Source organism: Schistocerca gregaria, chromosome 4 (genome assembly GCF_023897955.1).
Source record: "Schistocerca gregaria isolate iqSchGreg1 chromosome 4, iqSchGreg1.2, whole genome shotgun sequence".
Taxonomy (NCBI): domain Eukaryota; kingdom Metazoa; phylum Arthropoda; class Insecta; order Orthoptera; family Acrididae; genus Schistocerca; species Schistocerca gregaria.
In genome coordinates, this window is record NC_064923.1 from 586,076,503 (window position 1) to 586,100,944 (window position 24,442).

At 41.1% G+C, this 24,442-nt stretch overlaps 1 protein-coding gene across 2 annotated transcripts in view; it reads right to left on the reverse strand.

The window, feature by feature from the left end:
• Positions 1-24,442, reverse strand: part of LOC126267478 (cystatin-like) — a 138,725-nt gene that overhangs the window by 31,246 nt on the left and 83,037 nt on the right. The window contains exons 3-4 of one of the 2 annotated variants that reach the window (XM_049972761.1): positions 24,237-24,341; positions 6,856-6,960 (exon numbers count right to left, since the gene is read on the reverse strand). In XM_049972761.1, the coding sequence (XP_049828718.1) occupies positions 6,856-6,960; positions 24,237-24,341 (210 nt within the window). The remainder of the gene's footprint in view (positions 1-6,855; positions 6,961-24,236; positions 24,342-24,442) is intronic. The other variant, XM_049972762.1, reaches the window with a different exon arrangement.

Consider the following 24,442-nt stretch of genomic DNA (forward strand, 5'->3'; position numbering starts at 1 on the left):
TTAAAAAAATGATTTTGAGAAGTACCCACAAAAGTTTTACACAATTAATGTGATTTCCATAACAACAACTTTTCAAAGTATTTTTTTACCTGGCATCGTGTTTCTCTCCTCCCTGCTGTTTTTGCTTTTTCATTTGTTGGGATTTTTTTTAATCAGCATGAACTTCTCTGACAGTAGTTTGATGTAAAAGTTGTTTCATTCTGGTAGTTTAGTACACAGCAGTGAGCACCAGCTAGTAGTTTGCTTCTCACAATTTGTTTCTGTAGGTTGACTTCATCTACCCTGCTTCTAGTGCTGACCTAGCTTATCTAAACCAGCAGTTAAGAAATTTTTTGTGGTTTTCACTTGAAGAATGGTTTCTCCAAAACTATATTTTGTATTGAGAATATTTTTTATTTTATGTCTGTGATTAAAGAGTGACCAACTTCATACTATTATGTACCTGACTGTAGCCTACAATTCTAAATTGACGAGTTACTGTGTTATGTGTTCAAATAAGTATAGTTGTGTACAGAATTTTGTTTTTCTTGTAATTTAATTCCATACTATTTTGCTGTCCTCCTTTTCTTTCTTTTTAAACAGCTCATCTGAAAATGACTTGGTAAGAAGTCAAGACCAGTAATGTTACCTCTCACATGACACCAGTTTGAATTAAATAATAAAAAAATTATAAGATTGTCTCTGGGGGAATATATAACAATTTTAGATATCTGTGTATAACAAGTTTCTCCATCATTTTCAACACTTAAGAAATGGGAAGCCTGTTGTTATTGTTTGACCTCAACATGAACCAGATTCTTACAAACAAATAAAAGTAACAAAAATGAATAAAATACTGGTGATATATAACATCAAAACATCTTGCAGCAAATCAAAATCAATGTCTACAAATAGCAAATACTTACAAAGTGTTTAATAAGTGACTAAATCAATTGGTAACTCTATTTCAATATTTTGTTTGCAATATCTTTTTAACAGACCTAACATGGACAATAAAACATTGTTTAAAAATACTACAAATTTAAGGAATGCATTAACAAGCCCTTGCAGATATCTGCAAAAATCACATGCATACAATCAACTCTCTTTTAAGGAAGGAAGATGTGGGAATTAAAGCAAAGAAATAAGAGAAGGTATAGAGGCAGCAGAAATGAGACTTCAGTGATAAATTGGGGAGTGATGATATCCACAGGGAACTTAATGACAAATGAAATACATAACTACCAAAAACAATGACACTCACATTTACAATGAATGACCCAAAACTCTCTCCACAGCAAGCATGCTTCTATAAATTCATGGGGAGATGACATATTGACAATTGAGAATAAGATGACTGTGTTGTCACCACCAGACACCACACTTGCTAGGTGGTAGCCTTTAAATCAGCCGCGGTCCGGTAGTATACGTTGGACCCGCATGTCGCCACTATCAGTGATTGCAGACCGAGCGCCGCCACACGGCAGGTCTAGAGAGACTTCCTAGCACTCGCCACAGTTGTACAGCCAACTTTGTAGCGATGGTTCACTGCCTACTTATGTTCTCATTTGCCGAGAATATAGTTTAGCATAGCCTTCAGCTATGTCAATTGCTATGACCTAGCAAGGCACCATTATCAGTTACTATTGATATTGTGAACTATGTACCATCAAGAGCGATGTTCATCATTAATGGATTAAAGTTAAGTATTCCACCAGCTACGTCCATTGTTTCTAAATTCTAATTCCCTTGTCTTGTTCCAGACCTCACGCCAGCCTGCATGAGCTAAATCACATGCCTTTAGGCCTCCTCTAGTAACACAGTGTTGGCTCTCCTGCCAACCACAACAATGACGTCAACAATTTTATTACTATCAAAATGGTCCCCCACCACATTAAGGCATTTATTGACCGATGACTAAAAGTTCATAAAATGGGTGATGCCATAGGCTTATCAGCAGAAAGAATAAGATATACATTACTTATTGAATTAACAATGAGAAAGCTTTCTGGAAAAAACTGGGGGTCAAACTTTCTCCATATACTGCGTGTTTCATATGATTTGTTTGGTCAGTATAGGAACTGATTCTTAAGAATATAACACATCAATGAGACGTTGTTTTCACCTAGGAAAACCTTTCCATACTGTGAACCATGAAATACTACTAGGGAAACTTGAAGCAATTGGCATTAGGTCACTGTCATAAACTGGTTTGAATTCCAGATGCAAAACAGTTCACAAGTTAATGAGCTGAGGTCATCTCACAATTTTCATAATTTTAAACTCATATCAGAATCAAAACAAACTGGAATAGGTGTTCCACAGGACTTCATCCTGATTCCTTTGTTATTTCTAATTTATAACAATGATATACAGGTTCTAGGCAGCTCAGCCAAGATTGCGTTATTTGCTGATGACAGATGTGTCATAATCAGTGATATACAAGAATCATTGTGTACCACAGCAGATAAAGTGCTCTCACACTTACAGTCATGGTTTCATTCAAATATGATGACTTTAAATATACAAAAGACTTAACATGTTATGCAGTATGGAAGTAAGTGTCAAGAGGAAAATATGTGCATGATGCTAGAAAACAAATAAAAGTTTCTGGGAATGTGTATTGAGCAACATTTAAACTGGAATGAGCATGTTGTGTGTCTTACTCAGAAACCAAGTTCAGCATGTTTTGCTTTATTAATAATACCCAAAGTATGCAGCCAAGAAGGTAGTAGAGCTGTGTACTTTGGTTATTTCCATTCAACTGCAAACTAAGGCACACGTTTTTGGGACAAAATCAAGGGAAGACTAAAAGAAACTTTTATTATACAAAAAAGAGCTATTTGTATCATGACTCACAGTGCACCATAAACATACTGTAGACACCTGTTTACACAATTAAGATATTAACAACACCATATGCCCCTGGAAATGATCAGTAAAAATCACTGTAATCTTCAAACCAACTCTATCTACCATTATCACAATAAAAGGCACTGTAAGGACTTCCACATTCCCCATGTAGCAAAAAGCAGAAGTCAGAAGCATGTGGGCCACTTAGAAACAAACATTTTAAATGCACTTCCATCCCAAACTAAAGAGCAGGAAAACAAAAGAAATTCAAGCATGAAGAAAAGAAAAGCCTGAATTAAAAAAAAAAAAACCTGATGGATAAATGCTTCTACAGTGTCGATTAACATCTGTCTGAGACAATAAATTGAAAGCTTTACCTGCTTTCAATAATTTAAACAAATTTATTTTCAAATTATGAAATGCTTATAAAATGCAGTTAATACCCTACATATTGCGGTGGCCTGGTGTACTGTTAAGCTCTCTCTATACTGCTTAATCATTTTCGTGGACTTACTTGTTGAAGACTGTTGGTTCTGCTTTCTTGCAGCGCCAATGTCTTCTGCTAGCACTGGACCCTTCTCCAAAGATTTCACTGCTAGGAAGGGGAAATTTTCACTCTCTCACTCTCTCTCTTCTTATTTAAAAAATACACTACTCTTGGAATATCATTCAATGCACCAGAACATATGTATTTCCACTTTGTACAAAAAAACAACTAAACTTTATTACATAAGCCCACACATTACCAAGTACCCCGAATCAGTTAATTACACATTTTTGTACACAATTAATACATAAAGTTTTATCGAAGCTGACAATCCACGTCCAGTCCACGTACTCTCAACAGCAGTTCAACGTCTAATAAACAGTCACTATTTCGAGTACCTCCAATTGTTTTTTAACAATACAATGCTGCATTACTCTTTGCAGCTGACCACGGAGCTTCTGAGCCATATTTGCTTATCCTTGGCATGTCGCGCTGAACACTTACCAGTGCTGACAAATTATCTCCCTGCACAAATAATAAATGGGTGCAGTATCCCATGCTCATCCTTATGGCCTGCTTTAAAATAATGTGTGTTCGAAACGGCTGGAACACAAGTCTCTCCAGACTTTCATAAAATTCTGGGGCACTACAATATGTTTGTCATTAGTATGTGTTTTTTGTGTACTACATGTTTGTTTTCTAATTATGTTCTATGGGCACGTAATTTGCTTTGCTTGTTTATTATGTTATGCAGTGTTATCATATGTTACATGCAACCAGTCTAATGAAAAATCCTTTATCACATGTGTGATGATGGATAAAATAAATAAACAAATAAATAAATAATTCCTGTGAAACGAGTCATGTTGTCTACAAGCTAAGCTGCAAGCACTGTGCTACATTCTATGTAGGCATGACAACTAACAAGCTCTCTGTCCACAAGAATAGCCATGACAACATGTGGCCAAGAAACAAGTGGACCACCCTGTTGCTGAACACTCTGACAAATATGATATCCTTCATTTCAATTACTGCTTCACTGCCTGTGCCCTATGGATGCTCCCCACCAACACCACCTTTTCTAAACTGCACAGGTGAGAAATTTCCCTGCAGTACTTCCTACATTCCAATAACCCTCCTGGCATCAACCTTCATTAGTCACTGTCCTCACCCACCCAGCCCCTTCCCTGTTCCCATCCAAGCACTACACATCCGTCTTTCCACCACCACACCCAGTGTTTTTAGTCTCTCCTTATCCACTACTCCCCCCCCCCCCCCCCCCCCACCTCCAACCCCTCCTGTGCCATCTGTCTAACCTGCAGCACTTCACTGTCTGCCACCCCCACCATACTACTACTCCCCCTCCCCATCCCAGCCTCCTCCTTACCCCCACCCCATCACCACTCCATCTTGCACTGGTGCTGCTGCTTGCAGTGTGGGTTCAGTTACATGAGACTGCAATTGTGTGCGAGAGTTGCATTTGCTTGTGTGTGTGTGTGTGTGTGTGTGTGTGTGTGTGTGTGTGTGTGTGTGTGTGTGTGCAGGTGAGTGCATCTATTGTTGATGAAGGCCTTAATGGCTGAAAGCTTTAATTGTGAGAGTCTCTTTGTTGTGCCTATCTGCAACTCAGCATCTCCGCTATATGGTGAGTAGTAACTTCCCTTCTCATAATACTGTTAATAAATAAATAAATGTGCATCTGCAAGGCCTCCCACAAGTGTCTACATAACAGTCTACATAACATTTTACACGCAGAGTATATATTTTTATTTTTCGCAAATTAAAGGTATCAAACTACTGACAACAAACACATAAGTCTGAGATGGTAGATTGTGTAGAATAGTCTTACATTTATAGAGGTCATCTTACATTTAGAGATGAAGCTTTGGCTATTGAAGTTGTGCAGGTTTATTTTGAAAAATTCAGGAAAGTAAGGCTCGGCACTTGATATTTGCATCGAAAAAGGCTTAAGTTTTCCCAATATGTTGAATTGTTTGATACAGTATCAACATTGTTTGAATTATTATGTGACATTGACTCACATGACACTAGTGCAAGAGATATGCAAGAACCTATGAACTGGGCACTGCAACAGCCTATTGCTTGGATTAAAATGTGATGATTCTGTGAAACATAAAAAGAAATAGCATTAAATTCTACCATTGTACAAACTTGTATCGTATTTGAACAGGTTTGCAATAAACATTGTCAAACACAGGTTGACTAGGTATACAAACACTAATGCTGATTTTTAAGTAAAGGTAACATTCAAAAACAGAAATGTTGTTCTTCAAAAAACATTGATTCAGAAACCAGACCAGTATTTTATTTGGTTATGGGAGACTGTAATAATTTGCTAAGTGGGTTGCAAATTACAAATTTGGTCACTGTTCATGTATTAGAATACAGGGTAAAAGTGTTACCAGCTTTTAATCGCCTTTAGAAGATGATTGTGACATTCAGTTGAAACAAGAAGAAAAATTAATCCAAAATGAAATATCTAACAAAGGAATTAAATCATACTAAACTAACTGTAATTCTTATCACTAGAATAAATTACAGCAGCAAGACCTGTCATGTGGATAGTAACAACAGACATCACTATGGATCATGGGACGAGCAGAAGTCTGAGAATGGGACAGAATTGTAACTGCAATCTTTCTTTCATATATTAGTTGGTGTTGTTACATATGACCTGCACTGTAGAAGATATTGCAGCCCTTTTTCACAGTTGCTCAAGGTGGGGGTTGGAAGAGGAACAGTGACACCAGCTCAGCTGTGAGCTTTGAAGATTTCGGTGAGGGGAATGATGAGTGAGTGGCAAATTTTCTCATGTTGCCAACAATAAGAACCTATACAACCTACTTTAGCTTTTTATGAACATCTACCACATTTAAACAGCAGTTTGCCTGAATCTACTTGTAATCTGAATCAAACTGACTTTAAAATTGGACAAATGCTCAACAACAGTATCCATTTCTGCAGAGGATGGTAAAAGTGGAGATAGGGGCCAGAGGTGTACTTATGTGTGTCTCACTATAATGTTGTTGACACTCACCATGACATATGACTGGAATTAAAGGGAGAGTGTCAGCTGGTTCTACACAGCCAATGAGAGGGTCGCAGGCTGTTGATATTTTTGGATGTAAGAGATATACCACAGACGACAGGGTTAGTAAGAAAAAAAAGTATAAAACAAAATGGCCTGAAAATTCATGTAAACCAATCTTTCTGTTTTTTTTTTTAATTTCTTGTAGTATTTTCAAAACATAAACAATATATGGCACACGTTTAGAATAGATATATGTTAACTTTTTCGCAGATACTTTAAATCAGTAAAACAGTTGTAATTTTGATTAGTCAGAGTAAGACAAAAATAAATTTTTTCAATGAGCCTCTTAAGAAAAGAGGGGGGGGGGGGGGTCACCTCATGCCCGTGATCATCTTATACTTCTAAATATGGTAAATATTCTGCTACTAGATAACATAACTGCCTAAAAAAGTTTAATAACTCATTCTTCAGAACATTCACTCACCTCTCTTTTCCGCCTTGCATTTATTGCAGTGCAATTTAGTTCTGTAACTTCACGTTCAGGCAGCCATGGTCTATCCCACACCTGTACATCACATAGTTGCTTGTTCTGAAATAACACCACACAAGAGATGAAAATCTGTAGATTTAGTTTTAACACGTGTATACACAAAGAATTAAGTTGTATGGAAAGTAGAAGTCTCCTGAGAAAATTTTTAAAACTACAAGGAGACAGAATGCATGGCAAATGATTACTTTCAGGAAGTGAAACTGAAAGTAGTGCTGATGGACACAATTAAAATTTTCAAAATAATTTTGACAATTTGTGGTATTATGCAACCCAAAACACAACAACAAATCTTCAAAAGATTCCTTCTGTGCAAAAGCAGCATTATTGTTAACAATGTTATAAAGCTCTATTCAAATATACACTCCTGGAAATTGAAATAAGAAGACCGTGAATTCATTGTCCCAGGAAGGGGAAACTTTATTGACCCATTCCTGGGGTCAGATACATCACATGATCACACTGACAGAACCACAGGCACATAGACACAGGCAACAGAGCATGCACAATGTCGGCACTAGTACAGTGTATATCCACCTTTCGCAGCAATGCAGGCTGCTATTCTCCCATGGAGACGATCGCAGAGATGCTGGATGTAGTCCTGTGGAATGGCTTGCCATGCCATTTCCACCTGGCACCTCAGTTGGACCAGCGTTCGTGCTGGACGTGCAGACCGCATGAGACGACGCTTCATCCAGTCCCAAACATGCTCAATGGGGGACAGATCCGGAGATCTTGCTGGTCAGGGTAGTTGACTTACACCTTCTAGAGCACGTTGGGTGGCACGGGATACATGCGGACGTGCATTGTCCTGTTGGAACAGCATGTTCCCTTGCCGGTCTAGGAATGGTAGAACGATGGGTTCGATGATGGTTTAGACGTACTGTGCACTATTCAGTGTCCCCTCGACGATCACCAGAGGGGTACGGCCAGTGTATGAGATTGCTCCCCACACCATGATGCCGGGTGTTGGCCCTGTGTGCCTCGGTCGTATGCAGTCCTGATTGTGGCGCTCACCTGCACGGCGCCAAACACCCATATGACCATCATTGGCGCCAAGGCAGAAGCGACTCTCATCGCTGAAGACGACATGTCTCCATTCGTCCCTCCATTCACGCCTGTCGCGACACCACTGGAGGCGGGGTGCACAATGTTGGGGCGTGAGCGGAAGATGGCCTAACAGTGTGCGGGACCGTAGCCCAGCTTCATGGAGACGGTTGCGAATGGTCCTTGCCGATACACCAGGAGCAACAGTGTCCCTAATTTGCTGGGAAGTGGCGGTGCGGTCCCCTACGGCACTGCGTAGGATCCTACGATCTTGGCGTGCATCCGTGCGTCGCTGCGGTCCGGTCCCAGGTCGACGGGTACGTGCACCTTCCGTCGACCACTGGCAACAACATCGATGTACTGTGGAGATCTCATGCCCCACGTGTTGAGCAATTTGGCGGTACGTCCACCCGGCCTCCCGCATGCCCACTATACGCCCTCACTCAAAGTCCGTCAACTGCACATACGGTTCACGTCCACGCTGTCGCGGCATGCTACCAGTGTTAAAGACTGCGATGGAGCTCCGTATGCCATGGCAAACTGGCTGACACTGACGGTGGCGGTGCACAAATGCTGCGCAGCTAGCGCCATTCGACGGCCAACACCACGGTTCCTGGTGTGTCCGCTGTGCCGTGCGTGTGATCATTGCTTGTACAGCCCTCTCGCAGTGTCCGGAGCAAGTATGGTGGGTCTGACACACCGGTGTCAATGTGTTCTTTTTTCCATTTCCAGGAGTGTATATTGAAGTGTGGACTTGGTTGTCACTGCTTACAGTCATAAGCATGCAGCAATCCGGCTTTATTGCTGTACCCAAGCACTAGGCTCATGGGTGAGATTTGATGACAGGAAATGATGGGAATCGTTTTTGTCAGTGACACACATTTATTTTTCCATACTTTACAAGATAGTACAAACAATATTTATCATTAATGTCCATACATACAGATCCATTGTACTGCCAGTATGGTTCAATGACCGATCTTGGTGGGGTATACACTCTGGTGATGAGCTGTGGCGAGACCACGTGGACCACACAACACAAATGCTGCATCTCAGAAAGTTCAGTTTTTTACGTGACCCATGGATCGTCATGACTTTCCCAGGTGGGAGATAAAGCTCTTCAAAATGAATGGATGCACATTGTGAAATGAGAAAATGTGCAAGATTTCACATACACGGTTGTGGGGGATCGTGTTAACTTGACTTGGTTTATGGCGAGAAAGGTCGGAGATGACGAGAAAGGTTGGAGACATGAGTTGCATCGCTTTGACCAGCTCGCACTGCCTGCCTGCTTTGTCCCACATGGGCCTGTGCATGATGCACCATTGCCAAAATCTGGTGTAACAGGAAAGCTGCATGTGTGGGCCATGCGAATGCCTGGCACCATTTGGTTGTGTCAGCTGTGGTGCAGCTCTGCCCTTCATCCATTTCTCTCAGAGAGCAGTGTTCCATAGCTGCAAAAAAAAATGCCGATCAGTCTGTGGCATGCATTTGTTTAAGTTCGCATGTTGCATGGTGACAGTGTGGGCACAGCAGAACTGGGCTGGTCAGCAGTGGAGGGCTGATGGTCCATGAAGTCAGCCTACCGGACTGGCATTGTTGGGAGTGTCCTTGCACAATCAGCTAGTGACAGTGCTGGTAGCATGATCTGGCTACAAACTTTTTGTAGCAAAGTGTGGTGTTTGTGTGTGGCTGCAAGTCAGTTGGGAAGATGTCTCAAAGGCCGATGCACTGATATCTTAACAACGACGTGGAGTGTGCACTAGTGCTACATTTAATGCACTACAGTAGAACAAATTTAACTTTTTAGATTGTTCAGAGTGACATCAAAAATGACAAGTCCAGGTGTTCACATGTGGCATGTCCCACAAGTTCATCGACTGACTCAGTTGCAGGAGCACAGTGCATTGCTCGATCCAGCCTCTAAACTCGAGACAACGCAGACCTGGAGAGTATACACGAGTATGGTGTCTTCACGACTTCAACGCGGGTCCTAGAGCTGCTAAGGACAAGTCCGGTGGCATGGAGGGCAATGTGTGGAGCTCAATGGCAATGCAAATACAGTAGGTGGCACAAATATCAATCTGGCCTTAACACCCAATGTGGCAGAGCGACAGGTACACAAACACAGATCCAGGAGCTGCAAAGGACATGGGAGGCATTGTCTGGAGCTTGACTGGATCTATCGGCTGAAGGTGTGTTCAGCTTGGGATGGGATCTCTACAGCACAGACATTTGAATGAGACGTGGTGGCCAGGGCATGTGCTGTAGTCCACTGGCAGCTGTGGTGAGGGTCCAGGCGGCAGCACAGCCTCCCTGGTTGGTGTGGTGGAAGGTGTATGTGGTGCCACAATGACAGAAGGCTGCAGCTGTGCATCACCGTTGGCTACATGTGTGGGATCTGTCTGACTGCTAGTGGAAATAGTGTCATCTGCCGTCAGATCTTCCTCCGGGCTTAAAAAGCATGTGGCTGTTGGAGAAGGCAAGTTGCACATTGGCTTGATGCAGTTGGTTGAGACTGAAGACTGCTTCCTGTTGCACTCATTGTCCAACGTTTTTTCCCTTGGGTGAGCACATGGCGTGGTCCAGAGCAGGGCAGTTAGACAGGTGACTGTACTGTGTCGGTATGCAACATGATGTGCATGCAGTGGTGCAGGTTGGTGAGCATGAATATCTTCCTGGTGCCGTACTGCATCGGCTCATGCCCTCAGAAACCAGCCATTTGAGTGTGCAGGCATTTTACCAGAGTGGGTGCCATGGCATTATGTGGCGGTGATAATTCTACAAAATCACCCAGGCTTGTCAGAGGTTGTCCATAAACGAGATCGACAGCTGGCACATCGATCTCTTCCTGTGGCATTACTTGCATGGCGAGCAGTACCAGTGGGAGTGCCTCAGTCCATGAGGTGTCATGGAAAGTTAGGGCAGCTTTCAGAGTCCTGTGGAGCCATTCAACTATGCCATTTGATGCCGGATGGTAGCATGTTGTCTTGTGTAATCGGATGCCACACCGTCTAGCAACGTGCGTGAACAATGTGCAGTGAAATTGGCAGCTGTGGTCAGTCGTCACATTACTGGGACATATAAAGCATGCAACTCAGGTGTCAATGAATGTGGTAGCAACGGTCTTGGCAGTGAAGCCTATGATCGGTGTTGCCGCAGCCAGTGAGTGAAGTGGTCCACTATACTTATCAGATACCATGTGCCTTAAGAGAGGGAGAGAGCCGGCAAATGAGGTCCACATGGACATGCGCAAATTGATGTGTTGCATTGGGGAAGGTGCCTCCCAACTTTGGCAAGCTGATATGGCATGTTAGAGCATGCCCATTCGCAGCAGTCCTTCTGAAGCCTACACCAGATGAAACACACAGCGAGGAGGATCAAAATCCTGTTGGTGTCAAGGTGTTACAGCTTGTACACGCAGTCGAGGGCACTGCACCGGAATTTCTCTGGGAGAAACAGTCGGTGTGCACTGGTTGAGATTTCGCACCAAATTTTCCATTTAGAGCTGGGGACAGGTACCAACCTCTGTTGCAAGCTGCTGGAGGTGGCGTGACAGAAACTGTGCAGTTCATCATCATTCTCCTGTACTTTGCCAATGTCCTCAAAGTTTTTATAACGATGATATAATGGCACATTCTCAGGTCAAACAATCAGCGACTATGCTGTCTATCCCTGAAATATGGCGGATGTCAGTAGTAAATTGTGACATTGCTGGATATGACGCAGTGAACAGAGTGATTGTTGTGAAACACATGAGTAATCGGTTTGTGGTCAGTGAAGATGATGAATTGTCAGACTACTACTGATTGGCAGAAGTATTTCACTGCTGCATATACCACAAGCAACTCTTGGCCATAAGTGTTCCAAGTCCATTGAGATTCCGATAGATTTTTAGAGATAAAACCGAACATCTGCCAGCTCCCATCAAGGTGCTGTTGTAACACCATGCTGATGTTGGTCTGGCTTGCATTCACCACTACATCTAAGATCGCACTGTGTTGCTTCTGTGACATTTCATTTTGAGTCCATGAATCTCTACTTCAGTGTGTCAGTCCAATTAAAAGGGGTCTTTCCTTTCGAATTGGGACTGTGTAGTGCCTTAGTCATGGGCTATTGCATGGCGGCAGCATTGGGCAGAGCATGGCAGTAAAAGTTCAACATGCCAATGTTATTTCTTGTGCATCTGAGCATGCAGCATGTTTAGAATCACTTGCACTTTGTCCAGCTATGGTGTCAATCTGGTGGAGGTAATTAAGTGGCCATTGACCTCGTTTCTCATCACACTGAATGCACGCTTCACTGGATTGACAATGGTGCCAGCTTCACTCAGGTGCTGAAACACGGTCGTTAGGTGGTGGCAGTGGGTCTTCGGCAACTTGGACTGCACCAGGACATCGTCAAGGTATGTGAAATGGCAAGCCTCACAGTATGCAATCCAGTGACTGCTGCCAGATATAATCAGCAGTGCAAAGACCAAACGTCACAAACAGGCTTTCAAAAAGCCCAAAGGGTGTTACAATAGCTGTTTTCTCAATGTCTTCACGTGCCACCAGAATTTGGGTATATGCCTTTGTGCAATCAATCTTGCTAAATAATGCACAGCCTGCCAATGTGGGGCTAAAGCCTTGAAGGTGTGGGACTGGATATGTCTGGCACCATTTGTGGGCTAAAAGCATGACACTCTCCATATGGGCACCATGACTTGTCTTTCTTCGGACTACATGTAGCACCAATGACCATGGGCTGCTTGATGGTCGAACTATGCCTTCCCACAGCACGACCTTCAAATTTGCCTTTGCTACTGCAAGTCTATTGGGCACAAGTTGATGTGGGTGGCATGATGTGGGAGGGCAGGGCGTGGCTATTGTGTCATGCACCATCAAATGATTAATGTCCTTTGGTGCAACAGCCAGGCAAGTGAGATCATGGAATTTTTGGAGGATGTCATTCACAGTTTTTATACTGTACAATGTGGCCTGCCAGTGCTGTATCACTGTCTTTAAATTTGTTGTCACATCAATGAGTTGGATATTTGTTATGTTGGCTAGCAACCTGTAGTGGCTAAGAAAGTCTGCACCCAGGATCAGCTCATTGTCGTCGGCCACAGAAAACATCCACAAATATGTATGATGTCCCAGGCCTAAATTGGTGTTGTGTGTACAGTAAGTTTTAATGGCCAAATTGTTTGCTGCCTGTGAGGGAGGGTTCCTCAGCCTGCCCTGCTGCCTACTCATATAGGATGGAGGAATATTGCAAAGTCCGAACCTGTGTTTACAAGATACTTCACACTGCCCACTCGGGCTACGAAGAGACATCTTGATACTGAATTGCAGCCAAGTGCTCAAAGGCCTTGTTGCACTTGGCATTTGGGAGCATGCAGGGAGGATGACACTTTGTCACTTCATTGATGAAGCATGCATGCATGGTTTATGTGGATTTATCAGTTCATTCTTACATACATTTTAGTTGAATTTCAATAATTATTACAATTTATCCTAGAATGTTGTGGTTATCATTAAGTGTTTTGCAAAATTGTACTTATTATGGATTAAAGTATGGATGGGCAGGGGGGTTAATTTGATGGTCTCTACTGTCATGTTATTGTAATGAAAATTATGAAAAGGAAAGTTGCTACTCACCATATAGCGGAGATACCGAGTCGCAGATAGGCACGACAAAAATACCCTCACAATTAAATCTTTGGGCCATTGACTTTTCTCAACAACAGATGAGACACACACACACACACACACACACATACACACACACACACAAACGCAGCTCACACACATGACTGCAGTTTCATGCAGTTCTAAGGTTTCAGTTGCCTGAGACTGCAACATGAGCACTAGCTGTGTTTGCATGAGTATGCGTGCATGTGTGTGTACGTGTGTGTGTGTGTGTGTGTGTGTGTGTGTGTGTGTGTGTGTGTGTGTGTGTGTGTGTGTGTGTGAGTGTGTGTGTGTCTGTTGTCTATAGTTGATGAAGGCCAATGGCTGAAAGCTTTAATTGTGAGAGTCTTTTTGTTGTGCCTGTCTACGACTCAGTATCTCCACTACATGGTGAGCAGCAATTTTCCTTTTCATGATATTGTACATTCCATCCTGGATTTTCCATTGTTTGATTATTGTAATGAAAATTAATAACTAATGGAAGAATACAGAAGTAATTGTTACATTGGAAACAGAGAGCTAAATGAAAATATTTTTCATGTGTATCAGATATTTTTGCTTTTCCCATTTACGTTTTATGACTTTTTTTGACCATGAGAGAAGAATAGTAATATAAGAAGTCAGATTTTGTTATTTAATAAAAATCTTCTAAGAAAGTTAGTTGTCCTGATCTGAACGAAGCTGTTGCACCCTGTGTGTCAGCTTCCATGTGTTTGCATGAAGTCCCATGTTTTTCAGTGATGGTACAGTGTCATGTTTGCATAGCAAGAGAATTGCTTTCAAGTATTTGTACCCTGGCCACCAGGAGATCTGGGTTGTATGAGCAATTTGTTTCACCATGCACATGTTTATGCTTAGATTTAAATTTATTTTCTGTTTTGACTACACTCTGATATCAGGCTATGATGTTTTTCAGCATCCTTTCTGATTAAAAACTGTGATTCTGTAAGGAGGCTATGCTTCAATTCAATTATTCTTGAATTATGAGTGGAGAGTAGCCTAATGTGTTGGAATTATTAAAATCTGTTATTCCATTCCTGAGTTTTTTCCTCATATACATAGAACACATCTGACAACTGTCGGGCAGCATTTCCCCCATAAGCACTGACAAGTGGTGATCCAAAGGTGCCCGGAAGGAAAAGTAATGTGTCAGAGACATAGTGAACCATGCAATGGTCGAAGAGTGCACTGTTTCAGGACTAGCACTAAGTCTTTGCCACCATTCTGGCCACACAATCCTGTTCTTTGGTTTGCACAAGCAGAAGCATGTTTCTGCTGCATAGGAAAAATGGCCAATGTGACTAAGTTTGCCCTTGTCTTAAATCCATTGGACCACAGATTTGCAGTCAAGGTACAAGATATCATTACCGCACCACCTGAGAAAGGCGCATACACTAAGCTCAAGACAGAATTGATACAACTTGCGGCTGCCTTCCAGGAAGATCACATGATCACATTAGGCAAGTGCTAACACAGGAAGAGATCAGCAATAGCAAACCATTGCAGTAACTGTGTCATCTGCACAGTATAGTTGACATGGGCATAGTATCGGTTACCTTGCTATGAACATTATGAAATATCCACTTGCCACTGCAGATCAAGGCAATCGTTGCCTGGCAGATGGACATGCAGCTCAACTGAGCAATACACAGGTATGTTGGTAACATTGCTAGTTTGGTAATCAGGTGAAGAAGTGTTCACCATCTTGTTTGTTCCCAAATGTCACTGACAGTCAGTAGCAGGCACAACTTATTGCCGAACGACCTTCAAGCACCTGTTTTTAATTGATTGAGGGTCTGGTATAGAATTCCTGGTAGACGCTGGCTCTGACCTGAGTATATTGCCTTGTACGTCTCTGCATCATTTTCAGGTGCCAATTGCTTTTTGCCTAACAGCTACTAACAACTCTTCATTTGCATTGTATGCCAGTCAGCAGTTGGACCTTAATATTGGACTGTACCACCCATATGTGTGGGATTTCACCATTGTGGACATCACAGAGGTAGAGCACACCTGGTGCTCTACCAGCTACTACCAAATGTGATGAATGCCCACTTGGGGGATAATGTAACCAGCCTTGTTGTCACCAGCTTCCACTACTGCACAGCAGTCCACAGTGCCAGCTGACGGAGGCTTCAAGTGTTGAGTATGATGCATTACTGAGGGACTACCTCACTTTGACCAGACCACCAAGTGCCCCAAGGTGAATACCCCGTGATACAGTGCACCATATTAAAACAATGGATGGACTCTCCATGGTGTCTATGTCTAGATGTTTGCTAAATCTTTGGCTCCAGACTGTTAAGCAGCTGCGAAGGCCGAATTTGATTTGATGTTATGGGAAGGATTAATGCGACCATCCAAAAGTCTGTGGTAATCGGCATTGTACTTAGTGCCAAAGAAAGGTGACACCTGGCACCAATGCAGTGATTATTATGGCTTAACTTTCAAACAATCTCTGGCAGATACTCTATACCACTATTACAGGAACTTTAATTACACACTACATGGTGCCACCATTTTCACCAACTTGGACTGAGCAAAAGTTACACCCTGATACCTGCAACTGCAGGAGGTGTACCAAAACCACCATAATCTCACCTTTTGGTTTATATGAGAGAGCATGATTATGAGCTTCGGCTTATGCAATGCAGCTCAAATGTAGCAGAGATTTATAGAATCTGTTCTCCAAAGATTAGCATTTTGCTTTGCTTACCTTGATGATGCCCTGGTGTTCTCCACCAATCTGGACAACATCAGCTCCTGCTTGAGGTCTTCGGATAACTAGAACAATACGGAGCCGTAATGAACATAGCCAAATGTGTTTCTGGCAGTCAGAAGTGACGCATCTTGGTCATAAAATCTCAGCTGTGGGCTTTCTTCCTTTGACCAAGAAGATAGAAGCAATACTACAACCACCCAGGCCACCTACAGCCAAGGAATTACAACATTTATTGTGTGTGCTTAATTTCTACAGATGACACCTTCCCCATGCAGCAGAGATACAGGAACCTTTGACAGCAACATTGTCAGCTTCTAATGTTAAAACAGGAAGTCTCTTGTGCACTGGACAGAAGATATGTGCTCCACATTCAAGGATACAAAGAAGAGCAATGCCAATGACAGCGCTTTAATCATCCCCAAAACGTGATGCAGCGCTAACTACTGTTGCGGATATGAGCCAGATACCCATTGGTGCAGCACTCTAACAATGCCTGGCAGCTACTGGCATATTACTCCCACACATGAAATATATGACTGTGAGCTTCAGGCTGTGTACCAGGCAGTCAGATATCTTCATCTGCAAGTCGAAGTGTGGGTCTTTACTTTCACGACTTCTCTGTCTTCTACATTGACTTCTAAATGTTTACCAACCACAGGTAATGTATGTGTGGTGGAGGGGGGGGGGGGAGGGGGGAGCTACTGGTAGTTAAAAAGTAGAGCCAAATGTTGTAAATAGGGTGGATAAATTTGAGCTTCAAATGCCTCATCTTTCCCATTGACAAAGGACACCTTGTACGCAGATGAATTCTTCAGACATGAGGCTACTTTTTTTCCTTCATCACCCTTTTCTAGAACACTTGTGTTTTATGTGCCAGTTATTGCTTAGCCCTTAGCAATATTATTGTCGAGAAGAACTCTTTTTGTATTCCAGATAAGACTTCTTGACATTTTTCTTACAGGTGATATCAACTTGACTTTGTGGTGCAAAATTAATAGCTGCCACTGACTGCACAAAAAAAACGGTGCACAAGATTGACTGCATTCTTTTTAAAATGATCCAAACATTAAGTCTTCATGATTTTATTTTAGCAGCCTCTATTGGTTATTGGTTCTTCATTGATAAAAGTGAGGTTGATAATTATCTTTGTGAGCCCATTGCTTTTATTTCTATATGGGTAGTCATGGCCATAGGAGTGTGTGTGTTTCCTGTTATAAGTCTCTGTGAACCACAGATTGGTCTGCTGTAGCTGAGAAATTTCATTTTCCATATTTTACATATACACTGTGTATCACTGTAGTATATAGCAAAGGGTGCCTTTCATTCATATTAAGATTTCTTCCTGTTCTGTTCATGGATGGAGTGTAGGAAGTATGAGTGCTTGTTTGCTTGTGTGTAAGTTATTATTTGGTTATTTTTAATCAGCTCAGTCACTTTATGGGATAGATATATAGAGGTCCAAAGAATGTCCATAGTGTATCTCCTGAAATATGGTTCCTGAATTTTTTTTAAGCCAGTTCTTGTGGTATGTATATCTTTCTTTCAGTGTTTCCCACCTGAGATTTCACACCATTTCTGTTGCACTCTTTCACAAGTCAAACAAGTCTGTGAAATTTCTACTACTCTTCTTTGTATGCACTCTATGTTTCTGCAGTGACACAGGTCCCACCATATTGAGCAGCCTGCAAGCACGGGTTATGTATATGTTTTGTACGCAATCATTTGTAGACAAACGACAAACGATACCCAGCATCCTACCAATGAATTGTAGCCTACCATTTGTTTCACATATTACTGAGGCTATATGGTTGTTCCACTTCCCATCTCTATACATTGTTACTCACAAATATTTGCATGACATAACTGACTAGTTGCAACTAATTAATCCTGTAGTCAAAGGATGTCACACATGTTTCATGAAGTAAAAAATTTAACTTTTCCCTACATTAAGAGCTACTTGTCAGTCTTTGCACAAGGCTGATATTGTGTCCACATCTAAAAAGGTACTGCCACAATATGTACTGAATTGCATTTGCTCATATATAAGTTTATCGTTTGTGAAAACCCTGGGATTGCAACTACAACTATCCATCAAAGCATTATGTATAACTTGAACATCAATGGTATTACTACATCCCTCCAAGTCAAACCAAACCTTCTTTGGTGTCAGTAGATTACCCTCAGTGCAAGATAATGTGCTGCATCCTGTTTGTCATGAAATTTTCATGTGTCTGCCTTAGAAGGCATCAGGACAATGATCCCTATTGTAATTTTGCTCTGTAAGTTGGAGTTGAGTGGAGTACCAAATTAGGGAGAGGAGAAAAGTAAACACAAAAGAGAAGCCAGGTTAGAGTCAACTCCAATACATTCATATACACACATAAAAAAGTTTTGTCATCACCCCGGTTCCCAGAACTCCTGAAGATAGATGTTGACTGTGGATATTTTATCACAGACATAGTCTCTTTTGACTGTTCAGAGATGTTAGTATACCCGCCCAAAAATGTAAACAACCATTCATGAGCAGTGCCTACTACACGGAGGGGTCCAACAGCCAATCAGTTCCAGACATTCCACCAGGAAGGAGATACATGGCTCATGTTGTCTGTAGTTCACCCATACATAGACGGTCAGTACCACAGTTTGATTGCATTCTCTTTGTTACTTTGTGCCAGTAAGGGCTCTCAACAAGTGGTGTCCAGGCGTCTCAGAGTGAACCAAAGTGATATTGTTTGGATATGGAGGTTTAGATTAGATTAGATTAGTTTTCGTTCCATAGATCCGTGTTGAGGAGATCCTCGTGAATGTGGAACATGTCACCTTTTTTTATTTTTTATTTTTTTAAAGCTGAAATAACAAAACTAATAGTATAAATATATACAACACATCATTTGTTTCTATTAAAAAAATCGTCAATGCAGTAGAAGGAGTTGGCCACTAGTAAGTCTTTCAGGCTTCTTTTAAACTGAACTCTATTTGTAACTAAATTTTTTGTGTTTGCTGGTAAATTATTGAAGATGAGTGTTCCTGAGTAGTGGACCCCTTTTTGAACTAAAGTAAGTGCTTTTAAGTACTTGTGCAGATCATTTTTGTTCCTGGTATTGTATGTATGAACTGAGCTGTTTGTTGGAAAAAGAGATATATTATTTAGGACAAATTTGATTAAGGAGTAAATACACTGAGAGGCAGTAGTTAGTATACCCAGTTCTTTGAAGAGGTTTCTACAAGACGTCCGTGAGTTTACTCCACAAATAATACATATTACAAGCTTTTGGACGCTGAAAACTTTTGTTTGACTTGAAGAGCTACCCCAAAATATTATACCATATGACATTATGGAATGAAAGTAGGCAAAGTATTCAAGCTTTTTCACTTTTATGTCACCTATGTCTGCTAACACTCGAATTGCAAATACAGATTTGTTAAGACGTTTCTGCAGTTCTGTGGTGTGCTCCTCCAAACTGAATTTATTATCAAGTTGTAATCCCAGGAATATAAGACTGTCAACCGCTTCTATCTGATCTTCTTCATACTCTATGCATATGCTGGGTGGAAAGCTCTTACAGGTTCTGAATTGCATATAGTGAGTCTTTTCGAAGTTTAATGTCAGTGAGTTGACTTTAAACCATTTATTAATATCCATGAAAATATCATTAGCAGATCTTTCTAGAACTACACTCGACATACTATTTATTGCAATACTTGTGTCATCTGCAAACAAAACGAACTCTGCTTCTGGCAGTGTAACTGATGAGAGATCATTAATGTAGACAAGAAAAAGCAATGGCCCTAAGATGGATCCTTGTGGGACACCACATGTAATTTCTTCCCATTCTGATGATGACTGATGACTTAATTCACTAGTCCCTTGCACTGACACCCTTTGTTTCCTGTTAGCGAGATATGACTTGAACCATTTTGCAGCAGTGCCCGTGACACCATAGAATTCTAATTTATTTAAAAGGATGTTGTGATTTACACAATTGAATGCCTTTGACAAATCACAGAAAATACCTGTTGCTTGTAACTTGTTATTTAATGAATTAAGTACATTTTCACTGTAGGTGTAAGTAGCCTTTTCGATATCAGAACCCTTCAGAAATCCAAATTGTGTTCTTGATAATATGTTATTTGTGGTCAGATGGTTGAGAAACTGCCTGTAGATTACTTTTTCTAAAATTTTTGAGAATGCTGGCAAAAGTGAAATCAGTCTGTAGTTTGATGGCATCTCTTTATCCCCTTTCTTGAATAGAGGCTTAACATCTGCATATTTCAGCCAGCCAGGAAATGTCCCAGTTATAATTGACTGGTTACACAAGTATCTTAGAATTGTACTAAACTCACAAGAACATGCCTTAATTAACTTTGTTGATATTTCATCGTAACCACTAGAATGCTTTGTTTTTAAAGATTTTATTATGGAAGTTATTTCTTTTGGTGATGTGAGTGACATATTCATGTTCATAAAGCTATTTGTAAAGGCTAGTTTCAGATATTCAAGGGCATTATTTACTGATCCTGACAATCCCATTCTATCAGTAATGGATATAAAGTACTTGTTAAATAGATTTGCCACACTATGACCATTGGTTACTAATGTGTCATCTACCTTTAGTGCTATTGGTCCTGTTCCTTTCTGATTCTGCCAGTCTCCTCTTTCACTATATCCCATATTGTTTTTATTTTGTTCCCTGACATTGCTATCTTCTTCTCGTAGTGTATTTGTTTAGATGCATGAATTACTTTTTTTTAAATATTTTACAGTATTCCTTGTATTTAGCTAAATCATCAGCATTGGTGCTATTCTTGGTCGACAGATACATTTTCCTTTTTGTCTTACAGGAAATCTTTATTCCTTGTGTGATCCATGGTTTTATTATAGATTTCTGTTTAATTTGAGTAACTTTTAGAGAAAAACAGTTTTCAAACATGGTACTGATATTGTTCATGAATGTGTTATATTTTTCATTCATGTCATGAGAGCTATAAACATCTTTCCAGTTCATATCTTTTAGCAGTTTTCTAAAACACTCAATTTTTGGTTGATTGAATACTCTCCTGTACTCAGATTTAGCAGTCTTGATAATCTGCTTAGAATTTACATATAAAACAAGGAGCTGCATGTCATGATCTGATAGTCCATTTATTACAGGTTTTATGATATGATTTTGTTCCTTTGATTTGTCTATAAAAATGTTGTCAATGGCTGTCCTTGAGGATTTAGTGATCCTAGTTGAAAAGTTTACAGTGTGAGTTAGATTGAAAGACAACATTACTAACTGCAGTAAATGTTTACTGGAAGATTGAATTAGAAAATCTGTATTAAAGTCACCAGCAATCAAAATTTCTTTGTTTCTTACTGTTAAATAACCCAAAAGAGCTTGTAGATGATTTATGAATAGATTATAATTTCCTGCAGGTGCTCGGTAAATAGTTACTATTATATAGGATCTGTTATGGAACTCTACTTCTGTTGCACGTGCTTCTAGATGTTGCTCTAAACAGAATTTATTAATGCCAATGTTCTTGAATTTATGGCAGTTTTTAATAAATGGGGCAACTCCTCCTCCCTCCATATCTACTCTGCAGAAGTAGGAAGCTAGCTTAAATCCTGAAATGTCTAACATATCTATACCAGTGGTCACTTGATGTTCAGAGAGGCAGATTATGTCAATTTCGTTAGATGAATTCATTTCATTGATACAAATGAGTAGTTCATCAATTTTATTTCTGAGTCCCAGAATGTTCTGGTGTAATAAAGATAACTGATACTGCATACTAATGTGATTATAACTGCTTTGGTGAAGATGAACTGGCAGTTTCTGATTACTTTCTGTTAAACATTGTTTAAATGGAGGCTGTATGCTAAAATCTGACTTCTGTTCATCTATTTTCTCAAACTGAGTCTGTCTGTCAATCTCTCTTAAAACTCGTTTTCTATCCCCCTTCCCTATCCTAAAAAAGGCATCCCTCTGACACCTGTGACCACTGGTATTTTACCACTTGTGACAGTGTCCCCCCTTAAGTTTTCTGCAACCAAGCCAGACAGTTTTCCCTTCCCTTTGCTATTGAGGTGAAGGCCATGCCTAGTGTAGTCCCTCCTATCAATAGCATCCACAGGAATCAAACCATTATGGGACCCTATATCCGTCCTAAGCAGCCACTCCAACTCCAAGTTCACTGTCCCTACAGAAGAGTTCAAATGAGGCCGATCATGGCGTCTCAACACAGACACAAATCCCACACTCGTATGCTTCGTTGCTGATGCTATCTTCACCAGGTCACTCTCTATGGAATATTCAGAGTCTCTGTCAATGCTGTTTCCCGGACCACCCACTATAACCACGGCATCCTCCTTTGTGAAATCCTTGCATAGAGAACCAATATCCTCTGTTACCTGACCAAGATCTGCACTAGGCTTGAAAAAGTTTGTGACCTGGTGCTCTGGACCTAGATTTTCCTGCAGTAGTTGGCCAACACCTCTACCAGGAGATACAGAGAGACAGGAACTGACAATGAAATGCCTTGTTCATGCTGCCCAAGGACTACTACTGCAGTGAATGACCACTACATATGGATTATGGCTCGGAGTAACTCTGACAGCAATGCCACCATGTTGAATAATGCGTTTCATGCAGCCACAGGATGTCATGTTATGGTTCAAATGGTGTGCAATAGGATGCATGATGAGCAACTTCACTCCCGATGTCCATGGCGAGGTCCATCTTTGCAACCACAACAACATGCAGCACATTACAGATCGGCCCAACAAAATGCTGAATGGACCACTCAGGATTGGCATCATGTTCTCTTCACCGATGAGTGTTGCATATGCCTTCAACCAGACAATCGTCGGAGATGCATTTGGAGCAATCCAGTTGGGCTGAATGCCTTAAACACTGTGTCCTGCGAGTGCAGCAAGGTGGAGGTTCCGTGCTGTTTTGGGGTGGCATTATGTGGGACCAATGTACACTGCTGGTGATCATGGAAGGTGCCATAACAGCTGTATGATACGTGAAAGCCACCTCCAACCAACAGTGCAAGCATATCAGCAGCATATTGGCGAGACATTCGTCTTCATGGACAACAATTCGCATCCCCATTGTGCACATCTTGTGAATGACTTCCTTCAGAATAACGAGACATCACTTGACTCTGGAGTTTCCAGCATGTTCTCCAGACATGAACCATGTCGAACATGCCCAGGATAGATGGAATAGGGCTGCTTATGGAAGATGTGACCCACCAACCACTCTGAGTAATCTACGCTGAATCGCTGTTGAGGAGTGGGACAATCTGGACCAACAGTGCCTTGATGAACTTGTGGATAGTATGACATGATGAATACAGGCATGCATCAATGCAAGAGGATGTGCTACTGGGTATTAGAGGTACCAGTGTGTACAGCAATCTGGATCACCACCTCTGAAGGTCTCACTATATGGTGGTACAACATGCAATAAGTGGTTTTCATGAGCAATAAAAAGAGCAGAATGATGTTTATGTTGATCTCTATTCCATTTTTCTGTACAGGTTCCGGAATTCTTGGAACCAAGGTGATTGAAAACATTTTTTGATGTGTGTATATGAACCCACAGTACAGTGATGGTAACAAGATGTATAGCAAGGCAAGATTTGGTATGGCATTTGGATGCACGGACTACAGAGAACATTACAGATGGCAGATTACAAGGCATGAGAGGCAAGGCTCAGCTAGTTATATGAAACTTAAATGTCACACAAACTATTCATATGAGATTAAAAAGATACAGTTTGAAACACAGGTGTCAGTGAACACAGTTATTATGAAGGGAAATGCAGGTACATGAAATATGAACTGTTTTTGTTTCGTGTTTCTACGATATAAATCTTACCACTTCTCCTGTTTGAATGCACTCAGAACTGGGATCATCTTCTCCCCTGTTGGAGTTGGTGGTACAAACTTCTAGCCGGAGGTAATAAAGAGTACCTGCAACAATCTAAAACAAATGTGCCTTTTTATATATCAGAACCACAATTAAACCCAAATCTGAAGGCAGGTTCATAAATGAAGTATAAAACTTACAAGGAAAAAAAGCAA